Source organism: Mercurialis annua, linkage group LG8, assembly GCF_937616625.2.
Source record: "Mercurialis annua linkage group LG8, ddMerAnnu1.2, whole genome shotgun sequence".
NCBI lineage: Eukaryota > Viridiplantae > Streptophyta > Magnoliopsida > Malpighiales > Euphorbiaceae > Mercurialis > Mercurialis annua.
In genome coordinates, this window is record NC_065577.1 from 37,162,034 (window position 1) to 37,179,762 (window position 17,729).

General features: G+C 32.3%; 1 protein-coding gene across 1 annotated transcript; it reads right to left on the minus strand.

The window, feature by feature from the left end:
- Positions 1 to 11,288: 11,288 nt before the first annotated feature.
- Positions 11,289 to 15,541, minus strand: LOC126659536 (uncharacterized). Its single transcript, XM_050352833.2, has 7 exons — positions 14,895 to 15,541; positions 14,462 to 14,579; positions 13,643 to 13,764; positions 13,171 to 13,256; positions 12,378 to 12,487; positions 12,269 to 12,301; positions 11,289 to 11,588 (listed from the first exon to the last, which is right to left on the minus strand). The coding sequence occupies exons 1-7, from the start codon at positions 15,464 to 15,466 to the stop codon at positions 11,544 to 11,546; spliced, it is 1,086 nt and encodes a 361-aa protein (XP_050208790.1). The 5' UTR covers positions 15,467 to 15,541; the 3' UTR covers positions 11,289 to 11,543.
- Between the last annotated feature and the right edge of the window lie 2,188 nt (positions 15,542 to 17,729).

Sequence of the window (17,729 nt, forward strand, 5' to 3'; positions counted from 1 at the left end):
AAATACAGTATTTTAATTTTGTAGTTCAATCAAACTAAAAGATAGGTATTCCTACTATTTTGGAGACAATTTAGTTTTTTTTACATACTAAAAACTAAATTGGAGATAATTTAGCTACCTATTCTAATTAGGACTTTAATTACAATAGTGATTAATTAAATAACTAATTAGTTAATGACTATAAAACCTTTATTTAGTAGTAAACTGAAAAGGATTATTCAGTAAATTTGCCTGTCCCCCCCATCCGTGCTTTTATATATAGTATAGATTGTCAGTCATAGACAGTTATATGTAAATTACTTTTGTTAATAGTACATATTTAAAAATGTGATCATTAATTAAATAGAGCGAGTGGACCATTTTATGTATTGATACTTAAATTTCATATATTAGTACTTCTTTATTTTTAATACAATACTCTAATATTACAAAAAGTTAGAAGTGGCTTAAAGATTGTGAAACTTTAATTTAATTTTTTTATAGTATGACTTTAATAATTATTTATGTTATAATGTAGCATCGCCACCTTGGTCTTGTAACTTTTTTTGCATCAGCTTTTTCTGTACTGTCCTCGAGCTGAAATTTTTCATTTATATTCGTGGGTGTAGCTGCTACTTTGCAACCAGTCAAGTTAAAATTTTCAAGCAAGTGTGCTGCATGTTTTCTTTGCGAAATAAATACTCCATCTTCCCTGTTTCACTTCAAATAAATATATGTTAATTTATAGTATATATGATCAGTTTTTATGTACTATATATATGTTAATATTAACATGATGTATTTTTAAATTCGGTTTTTGGTCGGTTTGATCAAATAATAGTCAAAACCAAATCGAAACTATAAAACACATTTGCTATTCATTCACATCCGGAAGAATCTTTGTTAACCATTTTAACAGAATTATAATGAATTTTGGGATATAAACTTCCTAAATCACTACGGTTACCTTGAGTTACAAAAATAGTCACTAAACTATACCTTTTATTACAAAGGTTTTTCACTCATATAAAACGCAACGTTTTTGTTTACATGGGCAAGGGAAAATTATAAAAAAGGACATAGTTTAGTGACCTTTTTGTAATTAAAAGTATAATTCAGTGATTTTTTTATAATTCATGAAAAGTTTAGTGTTCTTTTTGTAACAACATTAGAGTAAAAACGGTGCGTTCTATATGGGTGACACCCCTTTACAACAACATGTATAGTTCGGTTACCATTTTATAACTTAAGGTAACCCTAGTGACGTAGGGAGTTTAATATCTTGAATTTTGATTTGCTCTGATTCGTAAAAAGTGATATGTTTTTGCTCAATCCTATATATAAGTATCAATTCATAAACTTTTCAATTTGATATGACTGTGCTCTGCTCTTGTTCAGAAGTTCTTGATCCAGAAGAGTTATTTGAGACTCTTAATTTACAAGTAGCAAATGATGGAGAAGACACGAGCATGGACAGGAAATTCATAGAACCAGCAAGAGCAAGTGGAGTCAGTAATTTGCGCAAAAGTTTAGCTTGGTACTTTTACTTGCTTTACAAGTCTTATCATTTATTATCTAAGTTGCACGGAAACAAAAAACGCTTAACTGGAAAATTCACCGCTGAAAATGGCTGAATAATATCTCTATGTTGCATAGAGATTTATTGAGTTCTACGTTTCAGCGTTTCTTTTTTCATTTCTGAAAATGCTTCTGAAACTTGAAAACTCCATCTTTACAACATATTTTTGCGAAAATATAGTTTCTCCATTTCTTATTTCAATAGTTTTCATTTCAACTTTTATGTTTCGGTGCTACATAGCGATTTTGTTTGACTAGAATAGATTCTAGCTATAAGTTAACAAATAGAAAGAAAGTTTAAATGTAGGGCTAGACAAATTTCCATGCAATATAGTTTATCATTATTACCATATTGTGGAGAGTTTATGTTTGTTTAGTTCATGTAATGATTAAAATTGCCACTTTTTGTAATCCATAGGAGTTCTGGATGCTGAAGAGTTGTCTGTCGTAAATAGAGGATTTAAAAAGTCTGAAAAGTTCTTGCTTCCTGGGGTTGAGGAGGATAATATCTGGAGATCTGCTGAATCAAATTCTACGGTAACTAGTGATGGTTACTCTCTTGCTAGTCTCGAACTTGATCTTTTCGACGATATAAGAGCATCTATACGTCAGGAACGTGAAAATGAGTCAAGTTTAACTCCCTGAGGAAAGGGCAGGCAAAATGGCTATGGTGAGTGTAGTTGTGTTTTGTAAGTTTGTTGTTTGCTGTGAATTTAGGCTTCTTTGTTGTATATATAGATCATTTGTGCTTGAGCTCATGTAGTAGCAATTTTAGACACGGAATCAAACATGTTTAGATTTGATATAAGTAAAGAAGCCAATGCTCTATATTCAGATTCAGCACTACTTCTGGAAACAGTGGGTTGCTTCTTTGATGCCCATGAGATAAGATTATTACCAAGAAACACACAATATCCAGTAGTGGATCGCCTTGTTGTAGAACAACTAGCCCAATCAGTGTCACTATATGCCACCATTTTTGTCAAACTGCCAGAACAAAGCTGAAAACCATATGAAATAGTGCTCTTAACGTAACGCAAAATGCGCTTGACTTGCTGCCAATGAAGATCCAGAGGATGATGCATATGTTGACAAACAGAATTAACAGCGTAAGTAATCTCAGGGCGAGTAAAAGTCAGATATTGAAGTCCCCCCACTACACTTCTATACAAAGTAGGATTATCAAAGGCTGTAGTAGAAGTGGATATAGATGGCTTACTAGAAACAGGTGAATCAACACCATGACAATCAAGCATACCTGCTTTGATCAACAAATCACTAGCATATTTTTGTTGAGAGAGAAAGTACCCATCTTTATTGCTTTGAACTTGGATGCCAAGGATATAATGAAGAAGACCCAAATCTGTCATCTGGAATTCATCTTTGAGTTTTCCTATAAGTCGAGACAATAAAGAAGAGGAAGATGCGGTAATAATTATGTCATCTACATATAGCAATAGAATGGCCATGTCACCAGCATCTTTAAAAACAAACATAGAGCAGTCCGACTTACACCCAGAGAATCCAATTTTATGCAAATAAGAAGTGAAACGATGAAACCAAGACCTGGGTGCCTGCTTTAATCCATATAATGCCTTGCTTAATTTGCACACATAATTTGGATACTGAGTATCAATAAAACCTTGAGGCTGCATCATATAAACTTCTTGATTAAGCTCGCCATGCAAGAACGCATTCTTAACATCTAATTGATGTATCTTCCAACCTCGAGATAAAGCAAGGGTCAAGACAATTCTGATCGTAGCAGGCTTAACAACTGGGCTAAATGTTTCATCAAAATCAACTCCCTGTTGTTGATTATAACCCTTAGCAACCAATCTCGCCTTATGTCTCTCGATACTACCATCTGCTTTTCTTTTTAACTTGAAAACCCACTTGCATCCAATTATATTGGCAGAATCAGGTTTAGGAACAAGAGACCATGTATTATTGGATATAAGAGCATTGTATTCAGAGTTCATAGCATCAGACCAAGCTTGTGTTGTACAGGCTTCATTAAAGGAAGAAGGTTCATGATTTGCAGAGAAACTGAGATTTGTGAGTAAGGAAAAAGGTTGTTTTGGTTTTCGGGTGCCATCCTGTGTACGCGTAATCATTGGATGAAGGTGAGAGACTGGAATAGATGAGGGAAATGTTTGAATTTGAATAGATGGAGGATTTGAACTTGAGAGTGGATTAGGAGATAGAATTGGTGTATTTGAATTTGAATTTGGAGATGTGAAATTTAAATTTTGAATGGGTGATAAGGGATTTGATAAAGGATGAGATGAGCAGGTGGGTGACGTTTGATTTTGGGAATCATTGGATGAGATTGGGTTGTTTTGAAAAGTCAAAGGAAGAGATGAAGTGGGAGTAGAAATAGAGATTTGGTGAGAAGATGGAAGTATATGAGCTGGATTGTGAAACTTACCAAGAGATTGCATTTTGGAACGAGATTCTGCTGTTGAACCAATTTTCAAATAGGGAAACTTATCTTCAAGAAACGTAACATGCCTGGAAACAAACACCTTTGAAGTGGACAAATCAAGACATCTGTAGCCTTTTTGATTTGCTGCGTATCCAATAAAAATACATTCCCTAGCACGTGGAGCTAGCTTATGAGGCAATGGATTAGTAATATGAGCATAGCAAAGACAACCGAAAACTCTGAAGAGTGAATAATCTGGTTTAACACCATACAATAATTCATGAGGGGTTGAAAATTGCAATGAACTATGGGGCACTTTGTTGATAATATAGACAGCAGCATGTAAGGCTTCAACCCAAAAATGTGCAGGCAAATAAGAATGAAATAACAAGGTTCGAATAGCATTTAACAAAGTTCTGTGCATTCGTTCGGCTTGACCATTTTGTTGAGGTGTTTGTGGACAAGAGAATCTAGCAATTATCCCAGTATCATTGAACAACTTCTGAAAATTGTTATTAAGAAATTCACCACCACTGTCACACTGAAATTTCTTAATTTTTGTGGAAAATTGGGTGTCCACCATATTTTTAAAACTGACAAAAACATCAAAAACTTCACTCTTGGCCTTTAAAGGATAAACCCATGTGTAACCAGTATAATCATCCATAAATAGAACATAATAACGAAAACCAGTAAAAGAGGAAATTGGAGATTGCCAAACATCCGAATGTATTAACTCAAAAGATGAATGAGATACACTTATTGAATCATGAAAAGAAAGTTTGACATGTTTACCAATTTGACAAGAATGACAAAGAGAATCTAACTTTCTAGATGTAAATAAACTAGAATTTTGCTTGAAAAATTCAGAAAAGACTGGACCACCCGGATGTGCAAGACGTAGATGCCATGTGAATGGAGGTACTTTGGTAACAAGGAAAGCAGAATGAACTGGACTGGAACCTTTTGCACTCATGAAAGGATAGAGAGAACCGGAACTATTGCAGCGTAGAACTGCCTTCTGTGTTTGAGATTCCTTCACAGAAAAGCCAGAGTTATCAAAGTCAAGTGAGCAACAATTATCACGGGTAAATTTTCTGACAGAAATAAGATTGAATTGTAGACCATGAACAACAAGAACATCTCGCAAATAAAAAATAGAAGAAAAAGTTTTTATAGCTTTTTGACCAATATGAGTTATAGGTAATTTCCTCCCATCACCAACAGTAACAAAATCAACACCATAATAGATCTGATAATTGTCTAATATACCTGGATCTCCTGTCATATGGTGTGAAGCACCTGTATCAGTTTGCCAAGTAGGCTCTTGGAGATGTAAGCCAGCAAAAGAGGATAAATCAGAAGCATTTGTCATTCGTTGAGGACAAAATTTGGCAGTATGAGATGGAGCATTACAAATCTGACATTGCACTGGAGGTGCACCAAGGATTGAAGAACTAGATTGCATTGGTGAGGGCCATTGATGTCGCGGATAAGAGGAAGCACCACGAAAATTGGAATTATAATTCCCCCGTGAACCATTACGGAAGTTATTGCCATAACCACCACCTCTTTGAAAATTCTGGTGACCTCCTCTATAAAAAGAACCACGAGAGCTACCACGAAAATTGTGATTACTAGAAAAACCGCCGCGATTACGTGACATTGCAAGAGCTTGAACATTGTTGTCTATTTTAGAATCAGGTTTGATGCGAGATTCATGAGCCAAAAGAAAGGAACGAAGCTCCAAGAAAGATGGCAATGGCTTCCTTGCGGTCATGACCGTGACAACATCAGAGTATTCAGCGGATAACCCAGATAAAATCTGCAGAATAATATCATCATCATCTACTGGTTTCCCAATGGAGTGAAGGGAATCTGTCGTAGATTTAATTTGTTGCAAGTATTCGGCCATGGAAAGAGAACCTTTGGTGGCTTGATTAAAAGAAATCTTAAGTTGAAGGTATTTAGCATTTACATGGTCATGAAATAATTTTTCAATCTCTTTCCATGTTTGTAGAGCAGTCTGAATTTTTTCAGGTTGAACAACTTGTTTCAAGATATCAGAAGAAATAGTAGCATGAAGCCAAGAGACAATAATATAATCAACCCGTTGCCATAAAACGTAAACTGGATTTGGCTTTGGAAGTGCAGAATTGTCTTCTAGAATTGTAGGAGAAGGGGGTTCAGTTTCATCATTGATGTGATCTTGAATCTGATGACAATGAAGGATATTGAGAAAGAGTGTTTTCCATAAAAGAAAGTTGGTAAAATCAAGGATGATGGAAACATGATTTTTGATGTTACTAACTGCAAAAACAGAATGAGTTGGATTAGAGAAAGAGGTGCAGGCAGAACTTGAAATATCAGATGATGTTGACATAGTGAAGGAGAATAAGAAAAAGATGGAGAAAGAGATTCTTTTAGGTTTTACTGCTCTGATACCATAAAGAAGGGTGAGTCTCCAATGAATATTAGAAGACTACTAACACCCATATTTATATTAATGATGTATAGATACAAATACAGTATTACCCTTATACATACACATAATTACATATCTTCTATTAATAAGTAGACTTGATATAAACATGTTTAGTAAGCTTCTTTTTGTATATATAACTCCCAAACTCTATGTTTTAGATGCTAATGAGTCAATTTGTGTTATATTAAACTTATTTATTATTCAAATAATTCACCGAGTTCAAACATATTATGTTAGAAAATGTTTAATGTTGCATAATTTGTGTCATAAGTGTGCTGTATTGTAATTTTATAAGTAAAATACGATTGTCAATCGTGTTCGTGTTTAGACTAATCATGTCATGAAAGTAGATCCACACGATCCATTTATGATCCGTATAAACGAAGTGCGAGGTCTACTGTCTACTCTTTCATCTAATTATTTTGTACTCTTTGCAATTTCTAGAAGACCGGAAAATTCATCTCAAGAGTAAGAGTAAGCTCTTGAAATTTTATTTCTTTTAATTTTTTTCACAAATTGTGCTTGTGCATCAGCTTCACCTGAATTTGTCTTCACTGAAATTTGCAGTAATACTAACAATCTGATAATGCAGAAAAACTTTTGGTTATGGACCTAAGTGGTAAAAAATACTAAAATCATTTATATGATCCTTTTTAAATAACTTGAAAGATATATATTTATACCTTTGGCCATAATAATAGATCAACCAGAGTTTGTACAAGTCATAGAAGAAAGCAACAAAGAGTTTACTGATCATATGAATAAGTGAGTGAAATACAATCAATCATGCATATATTTTCTCTTAAAAGTTTAAATGTAAATCATACAACTAAGAAATGTTAAGCCGGACACAATCTAGGCAGTGCAAGTCCTTGTAAATCATCTATCACTAAGTCCAGGATATTCTGATTTAGAGGATGATCGGATTCAATTATATTACCGGGAGTAAGACTGACTCCAAAATTCGCTAAGCCATCCGCAACCCTATTTCCTTCTCTATACTGATGTTGCACTCTCACACACCATTCTCTCCCTAACATCTCATCGATTGAGCTCAGCAAAATGGCCCGCTTCTCATCTCCGCCACAGTTCTTTCGCCGGCGACTGTTAATTGCATCGACCGCAATTTTGCAGTCGCTCTCGAGAACGACAAACCTGTAGCCCTTCTCCCATGCAACCCTCAAGCCCGTCATGATTCCACAAAGCTCAGCTAGAATGGCGGAGGAACAGTCGGCAAGGTTCATTGCGAAACCGAGACACCATTGTCCAGCGCTGTCGCGTATTACTCCGCCTGCGGTAGCAATGCCCAAGGATGGTTTCCATGCCCCGTCAGTGTTAATCTTGACCCATCCGTGTTGCGGACGGTGCCAAGAAATCATCTGCAGAATCTTGTGTTGATGGTTGTGGATGGGTGAGTAAAGAAAGTGTGGAGTGGAGGGAGGAAAGGCAAGGATGGGTGTGGGACTAGCCAACATTATTCAGTGACTATATTGTTTCTTCACTTGAAATAAGTTGTGATTATATCAAAGTATGAAAACGTGAGTGGGCAGTGGAGATTGTGGAAGGTAAGAAAGAAGAAGAAGTATAAGAAAGAAGAGTGAAGAAGTGAGTGATGATGGGTATTTATTTAGGTTTAGGTTTAGGTTTAGGTTTAGGTTTTCAGTAGTCAAATGTATTTTTTATACGGAAAAGGATTTTGTAATTTAGGAAGCATATGTCAACACAATTGTTATACAATAATTTAGGAAACACATTTTAATTTTATAAATCGTATTATATGACATGTCACTTTGAGCCTCAATATTTAGAGTTATAAGCTAAGGTATTATCTTACTGGACAATTTCTATTATTTGAATTATCTTCTGGACCAACCTCAATAGTCCTGAATGGTTCGGTTTATGGTTCGATTCAATTTGGCTTGATTTGATCATTATTTAAAACATACGATTGTTTCAAAAAATAGGATGAAAATCTAACCAAGTTAGATGTTTATATGAAATGTCAGTTTGGTAACCAAGTTAGATGAAAATCCTTAGTTTGCGCAAAAGTTTAGCTTGGGACAGTGCCTTCTTCACAAGTGCAGATACTTTTACTTGCTTTACAAGTCTTACAATTTAAGGATAATTCAAATCTATGTCAAAGTTTATAATGAAATAAGATTGCAAATAACGCACCGAACTGAAAAATTGAAACGAGTTGACAAAATCTATTTGGTTCGGTTTGTACCGACCGCTCACCACAAATTTTCAAGAAATAAATATAAAATATTCTTAATATTTAAATATTGTTTTAAGCAATATTATCCTTTTTATTAATAGGCTTATCCCCTTAAAAAACCCTCACCTTTTACCCCCAATTCGTTTGCACCCTCACGTTGTAAAACCACCAAATATACCCAAATTACGACCTTTCACTTTCAATTGTACCCTTAAGCATCAAATTGACCTCTTTTCACTTGAAAAATGTTCAAATCAATACTTTCAATTCTAGCATATATTTTAAAATAGGACTTAATATTTTATTTAAAACAAAAATAAACCTATTTTTTTAAGTGAAAAGAGATCAATTTAATGCTTGAGGGTGCAATTGAAAGTGAAAGGTCGTAATTTGGGTATATTTGGTGGTTTTACAACGTGAGGGTGCAAATGAATTGGGGATAAAAGGTGAGGGGTTTTTAAGGGGATAAGCCTTATTAATATAACATAATAACTTACATGGATTTGTAAGATATATATATTAATATTAATAAGATATTTACAAACTGTTACACTAGTAAAAATTTCATTGATTTATGTATAGAAAAATAAAAATTTATAGAATTCTAATTTGTGTTTTCTTTGAAAGAATTATGTTATTTTTAGAAATAATAATCACCCCGTTGTTATAATAGAAATTAAATTTGAATCTAATTAACCTCATTATAAAAAGTTATGGAATTAATAACCTTTTTTCTGACAAAAAAATTGCATTATTGAAGGACTCATGACTTGCTTATAGGCTTTTTGAATTTGATGAAAATATGACAAAAGATAAAAAAAAACGGTCATTGTCGAAATTGAGATGCTTAAGTGATTAATCTATTATGAACAAGGGCATAAATATTCATTTAGCTTTGCAAAACTCTATTTATTTTTCCATGAAATAAAATTTATTAAATTTTTCTGCTCAATTAGATGTTTAGGGGCATGTTCACCAAAATCTGATTTTCTTTCATCAACATGTTCAAGACAAGATGTATACAATCGCAATATAATCACAAGTATTAGTGATCTGTTCACAAGTGTAAGTACTTTTACTTGCTTTATATGTTGCACGGAAATAAAGACGCTCAAGTAGAAAATGTTGCTATAGAAAACGACCGAATTATATTTTTATATTGCATAGAAACTTAACGAATTCAACAATTCGGCGTTTTGATTTTGTTTCTGAAAACGCTTCTTAAAGCTTCATCGATCTTTATAACATATTTTCTCAGAAACTCAATCTTTAGAGCATATTTTTGCCGCAATTTCTCATTTCAATCATTTCAGCTTTTCTTTTTCAGTGTTATATAGCGATTTTTATTTACAAGAATAAGTTATTGGCTTATAGCTACCATATATAAAAAGAAGTTAAATGTACTTGACAAGTTTCGGTGTAATATAGTTCATCGATGAGAGAAACTGATGATGATGAGAGAGAAAATAATTTTGTTTATAAGGGTTGGTTTCAGAGGAGAAATATATATATGTCCGTATAAATATTACTCCCTAATTGATAGGCAGTTTAGGACAAACACAAGTTTTAAGAAATTGTACTTATCAAGATAAAATGAGTAAATTTATAAATAAATACCACACTTACCCTCATTTATTATAATAACAATTTTGTCTTTTAGCATCTTTTGCGTTATTTTCAATGCATTCAACTATAATTAATGAGGGTATATATGACAATTAGTCATTCAAGCAATAAATTACTGCCTATAATTTGGGACAAAGAAAATGCAAATAGTGCCTATCAATTTGAGACGGAGGGAGTATAATTTAGAGAGTGTATGATAGTTTTGATAACGGAAACATGTATCTGTATAAAAGCAATAATATAATAAATGTCGGTTGTTTATGAAAAAACCCTATTAATATTGAATGTGTCCTTATCATATACTCAAAAAAGATTAAATATAAAATATATATATATATATATAACTTTGTCGGATACATGACAATGCATGTTCGTGCTAAAAGTATCTAACATTTTGTGCCATCCACAACTTTGGCTATGTGTAGAAGGAGTGTAATCTCTCTCAAATGTAACTCAACAAATAACCACAAAATCCTCATATTATTCAACAAAATAATCGTACCACATCATTCATACAACAAATTAATAAGACGTTCGTAATATAAAAATACTTATATTAAAAAGATAAACAATAATTAAATATTATCACAAACATTCACTGCCTTGTAAAAATAACGTAGCATAACCATTATATGGGATAATCAACTTCTTTTCCGAAATAATTTCATAACAAACTTTAGTAGTCTTTTTTTAATTATTAATAAAATTATGCTAATTTCCAAAAATAAAATAAAAAATAAACAGTTAATTATGATATTGTAATTTTGTTTGAAGAAAGTTCACGAGTGATATAAATACTTCCTTAAGCTTAATTTTTATTAATTCTGATAATTTTAATTTACTTTTATTTTTCATTTTTGAAAAAAATAATTTATGTTTATAATATTTAAAGATTAAAAAATTACTAATTACTACCTATAACTAGTGCACCCTCAATTATTATGTCTATTAAGTAAAAATGATAAATTTGAGGATGAATAATAAGCATTTTAATCATCAAATGGCAGACAAATAGAACTCTAGATTTGAGTAGGATAAGTAAATACATTTTGCTCATAACTGCAGTCTGCAAGGCTTTGTAAACATTGTCCCATAAACATCATACACAATCATCCATTCATATTGTCCGCTTTCGAGATCAATGGTGTAAGCTGCAAAATACTCTACCTAAGAGACCTAACCAGCCGAAATGGTATAAAATGCCGAGAACCATTCATGTGCTAAGAGAGCTATAACAGATATCCTTCAAGACGAGCCTTCTCCATAATCTCTTTCTGAACAGAAAAAACGTAAATAAGCGGGAGAAATTATTCCAAAATTTCCATATGATAATTACACTATATAGCATGAAATATGAAAGTAAATATTCTTGCGTTTATTGCAACCGCCTTGTTCATTCCAGTTCCAAGATAATCTTCACCAACATCCCTCAACATCTTTTCCTCAATAAAAATTCTTAGTCGACAGTCTAACTGTAATTTTGGATTACATGATCTATTGAGCATGAAGTCTATATGAATAACAAAACTATTTTTTTAATTTATATATCAGCATGTCTCATATTAAGGCCATGTGACGCCATATCAGTCGGTGATGATGTGGCGCCACGTGATCTTAATATGTGACAGGTGATTTGATACAATTTTTTTAAAAGATATTATCTACGTCGAGCTCATAGTCACGTCGTCTAAACTTAAGTAATTAGAGCCTACAAGAACTTTTAGGTGCTATAAAATCAAAGTTGGGGCATTTTATTGTTACATATCAAAGAAAAAAGAACACGATGAGAGATGGAAGTTGAAGGACTGTCACTGTAAATTACCCCGTGAATCCGGCTATATAATTTATTACGGTATCCCAAAATTACTTTCTACAGAAACCGGCTAGCTATAAAAAAACAGTTCTTCTATGCGCACTAGTTGGATGCGAAAGAAATTGCAGAACATGACATTACCTGGATAATTGCTGTAATCATCCCAGGATCCTCCTATAAAGAACAAAAGAGAACTGTAGTCAAGAAGAAAACAAGACTGATGGAGTCAATGAACATTAGATTTACTCACCGGAAAATGCTTCTCCTCCCAAGATATCTCCTCGAGAGTTTTTTGTTTTATTAATTCCCATGAAGTTGGAACTTGAATTTTTTCCACATGCTGTACAATTCTCAAGCCATCTGCAATGTAAAACCCCTTCAGCAATATACTTGAATCAAAAGGTAAAAGAAATTATAATAATTACAACAATCATGGAAAAGCAACCTTCATTACAAAAACATTCAAAATCGGAATGGTTAGCAAATCAAGGTCATTTTCCACTTTGAGGCTCTCATGGTGACATTTAAGTTGCACACCACAACCAAAATGCACAGAAAATAGTTTAGCCAGTGTGAGAAAGAACTTAAGAAACATGAGGCAATGGCAGAGTCTTCTGCAAACCATGAAAAAAAAAATAGCAAAATGACCGGGAATTCTCATCCTCTTTTTCACAAGAAAACTGGAATAAAAGATTTACATCTACGTTTAACGAAAACGGAAAATGCTGAAATGGAAAATGGAGAATCAACATTTTTAACAGGAATAGGTTATAAATATAAAGTTCGGAGTTTTAGAAGGATTTTCCAAAACAAAAATGAAACCCCAAAAACATAACAATCAATAAGTTTTCATACAACATAGATCTACATGAATGAGACTTCCAGCTTAAACACCCAGGAAGTATAAGATTTAATCCTCAGCCAAGGCCAAGGCCAAGATTTTATTGCAAGCAGAGCTTGAATTCTTTAGGTGCAAAATTTATTTATTTGATAAAAAAGATAATCTCAGCTGTCAAAAGAACAAGAAATAGTCAAGGGCTTACTTGTAATAAATGCCTCTTTCCAAGAGTCCCGCGTAGACCACGATGGTGCAACTTCTTGAACAGGTATTCCCTTGCTTAAACACACTCTGCACTAGAATGCAAAATGCCACAATGAACCATCTTTAGATAAAACTAAAAAGTGTACAGCTCCTTTCAGTTAATCAAATTGGGGTACATTGCTTTTAATCCCGATAGAGTTAAACAGTGAAATTGAAGAAGTCGAATTAGTGCTGTCAAAGTTCCTAACTCTGTAACTTTACTAGAATCATGCATTTTCATTCAATGATTAAATCATGTTTCAGGCAACTAAATGGAACAAACAGTCAGTTATTATCCAGCTTTGACTAGATGCTAATAAAATAAGTTCATGCAAACTAATCCGTAATAAGAAATGGAACACTAAAATTGCATGCGGAGTGTTACCAGTAAATTTCCATCACACTTCCAACGTATTGAAGGAGGAAAAACTTACTCAATAACCAGTTGGCGAATAATTCCAGGAAGGACACCATCGCTAATTGGGGCTGTCTGCACTTCAAATTGATCTTTATTGCCATCCTCGTAAAAGCAGTCCCTCTTGACTTCCTTGCTGTCCTGAAATCACCTAGAGCAAACAATACTTAGCAAATTAACTATAAACACAAAGGAACCCAAGTAAATCCAGAAGAAGAAAAAAAAAGCAATGCCGTATGAGGATTTAAAGAGCTCCAATTCCTTTACAAGACTCGTATCAAAGATCACATCTATATGCCTAAAATTACAATGTTGCTTCTAAAACTTGCTAAAGTTCAGAGTTGTGGTCTGCCGGTTGACGTGCACATACAAACCAGATATGAAGATAAAGTCTTGTAATGCACAAAAAAGGTCAGACTAATTTTTTTATGAAATTTCATGCTAACCATTAACGCAACTCAAATTAAAATATTAAAATGTTGATCGACAATATTACATTGTCAACTAAAATTCCAAGATTCATTACAAACCAACACAAGTTAAGAGGTTAACCGTATCTTAAGATTTTCAGTATAGGGGCCACACTCGTACTAGACGTAAAACTAATTTTGTGCTCGCAACCACAAGGAAAAACTAATTTTGTGCTCGCAACCGCAAGGATGCAAGTTTGCAATCATAGGAATAGTTTGAGATATCCAAAACCAAACCCACAGGAGTTGGCAATCATAGAAAATAACACGTCAATAATAAACAAACCAACCACATTCAAATTTTAACCCATTCTCAAGTAGATTATGTGAAGATTGCAAGTTAAACATTTCAGATCCTCATCACTCACCTTGTAGCAAACGACAAAGAAATTGGTGACACAACCTTCAAGTATATGATCACCATCGTCGGATAACAAAAGCTCAGTCACTGAAGGAGGCCTCAATTTCTCCAAAGGCTTCCTTAACCTACACATAAAACACAACAGAACAAAATCAGCCAAGTCACATAATTAACAAAGAATAGTAATCACCACAACATCACTTAAAATCAAAAAACATAATCAAAACAAAAATAAAATGGTCATACTTAAAATTTGAATGATCATCTAAACAAATACTTATATTCCTACCAACGAGTATAAGCCTTGGGCAACATTTTGCCAAAGTCGCGAGTTTTATTCCTCTTACGAACGCTCTCCTCCCAATTAACTTTTTTTTTTAAAAAAAAAAACTTAAATTTCTCAAAATCATAAAAAAATTCTCAAAACAAATTAAACTAACCTTACCCAATGAGAATATTTAGCTTGAGCAAAACTCCTACCATACCCAACAACAGCCAAATTAGCACCATTTCCTCTAACACCAAAAACAAAAGGAACATACTTTCCAATATGCAAACAAACATCAAACAAACCAACATCACAATTTTCACAACCCAAGTCCCCAATCTTTTCCAATTTCTCAAAATCCCCACTAACAAGAGCAGTAACTGCCAATTCCTCCCCAAATTTTCTCTCTTCCAAAGCCAAAGGCAGCACCTTTTTCACCGAACCATTAACCAAAGACTTGATCTTGGACTCCCAAGTTGGTCTGAAAACTGGGGTGTTGGGATTGAATTTAAGGTTTTTGAAGAAAAATTGGGGGGTTGAAGTGATGAGAATTGAGGTGGAATTTGAAAGTCTTTGTAAATGTTGGGGCCAAAATAGGAGAGAATTTGCATTGTTGTGAGTTCTTGTTGTGGTGTATGCGCCTGGGTTGGATTCTAGGAATTGGGTGACTGATGGGGTGGTTCCGGAGTGTGAAATGACGCCGTTTTGGTAGAGGAACGGTGAAGGGGAAGCGCCGGTTGCCATTTTCTGGTATCGTTTTGGAGTTGCAGTCCCGGAGTTCAAGTTGGTGTTGTGTGGATTGGGATTCCCTCAAGTTCATTTTCAACTTGGGGGGTCATGTTTAGATCTACACCGTTCATTATAAAATGAACGGCGTAGATTAATTTAATTAAAATTGTATCTTTTTGATCTACACCGTTCATTTTATAATGAACGGTGTAGATCTGAACATGACCCCCTTAAGTTGAAAATGAACTTGAGGGAATCCCAATCCGGTGTTGTGGTAGTTTGTGTTATTTGCGATTGAGGGCCTAATTTGTAACTTTATTCGATTGAACTCCTAACTTTGGCATTTTAAAAAAAGGCCTAATTAATTAAAAACCACCCATTTTATAACTTTTTTTCATTTATACCATAACCTATGAAAATTTTCAATTGTAGCCTATTTTTGATTTTTATGTTTCATCTTTACCCTAATAAGTTAAATTGACCTATTTTCTTTTAAAAAGAAATTTAAATTAATTATTCATTTTTAACATATATTCTAATAAAACATTAATATTAATCATTTATGTATCTTATTTTTAATATTTTCATTCTTAAATTAATTAAATTATCAAAATTTTTAATTTTGGGATACAAATGAAACATAAAAATCGAAAATAGGGTACAATTGAAAATTTTTCTAGGTCATGGTATAAATAAAAAAAAGTTACAAGGTGGGTGATTTTTAAGTAACTAAGCCTTAAAAAAAAGATTAGACATCCCTCCTTAAGTTTACTTAAACTGACCAAACTGAAATTAAAAGCAAAAATAGTCGGTTCGGTTTAAAATTGTAATTTTTCCTATATTTTAGTTTGGTTTAATTTGATATTTAATTTTTAAAAATTGAATAACCGATATATTTATATTTATTAATTTATTTTAAAATATTATTATTATTTTTTAAGAAATAATAATATTTTCTTTCACATTATTACAGTTTGACTTAGATTTGATTTACAATTAATATGTTTTGAATTTTTACGAGTAAAATTTTAAAGCAAAAGTTTATTTTCCTATTTCAGTAAAACCAAACCGAACCACTTTTTTAAAAGTTTTGTGCAGTTTTTAAATTCTCAAAGCTGATCGATATAATTTCACTTTCAACCTTAACCGAAAAACCGAATGCACACTCTAATCGTAATTTTATTTTCTTCAAATTTTTGACACGCAATTATTGTCTTATTAAATAATTCTTAAATATAGATTCAATAATTGTAATAAAGTGTCTTGGAAATAAACAAAAAATTCTAGTATATTAAATAGAGCAAGTGTGATATTTTTTAATAAATAAATTAATTTTATTTGAATAATATAAACTTTTTAATACCTGTGATTATTAGGCTTAATCCATCAAAAGTTTATATATTTTAAATTTTTTTATTTATTTAGTTTCTCTTTTAAGTTTGTTATTCGCTACGTTTTTATACTATTCGATTTTTAATATTTTTGAATTTCTTTCACTTTTTAATTTAATGAGTCCTCTTATGGATGCTTATGAGCGTTTTTCTCTGTTGTCTTAAATGATTAACAATTTTCGTGTCGAAAATGATAAAAAAATGAATTTTTTATTTATTTAATTTTTTAAAAGAAATTATACAGTATATCCCTATACAATTCTAAAAATTTATTTATGAAGTTTCTATAGTTTGACGGCATGATCTAATTTGTCAATGTGTCGAGTTAGAGAAACCTTTTGAATTCATATTCACACGCATTTCATGGCGAGTGTGATATATTTTTTTTTTCATTTAACTAGAACCTAAATATTCAAAATAAAATAAATACAAAAAAATTTAAAAATTACAAGATAAATAAAATTTTAAAAACATAGAGACTGAAAGTATGGCCAATTTTTGTACTTCTGTTACAACTTCAGTTATCATTAATACAATTGTTCCTTCAATAAATAATAAAAAATCCAGGAGACATTTATGAATTGTAATTACATGCAAATTTAAATAAAAAAAATATTGAAGTATGAAATCATCGATTGAAAAAAGTATCTTTCTTGATTAAAAGAAAATGTAGAATTTCATATTCTAATTCTTTTCCTTCTTGTCATAGTCATATAAAAAAAGAAGGAATGGTTTCCTGCATAGCAAATTTATCAAAAACTTAAGATTAAAATAGAGCTTTAATAAAATTGATTAATTAATTATTTCAATTATGAGTTTAAATTTAAAGATTCAACTTAAATATTACGAAAGAAATAATTCATCAATAAGATTCAACTCTCACAAGA

Coding starts and splice junctions, on each gene's coding strand:
- LOC126659536 (XM_050352833.2), bottom strand. CDS start 15,466: ATGGCAACCGGCGCTTCCCCTTCACCGTTCCTCTACCAAAACGGCGTC. Junction 13,765..14,461: donor TCTTTGTCGTTTGCTACAAG/GTGAGTGATGAG, acceptor AGGTGATTTCAG/GACAGCAAGGAAGTCAAGAG. Junction 12,488..13,170: donor GAAAGAGGCATTTATTACAA/GTAAGCCCTTGA, acceptor TTTACATTGCAG/ATGGCTTGAGAATTGTACAG.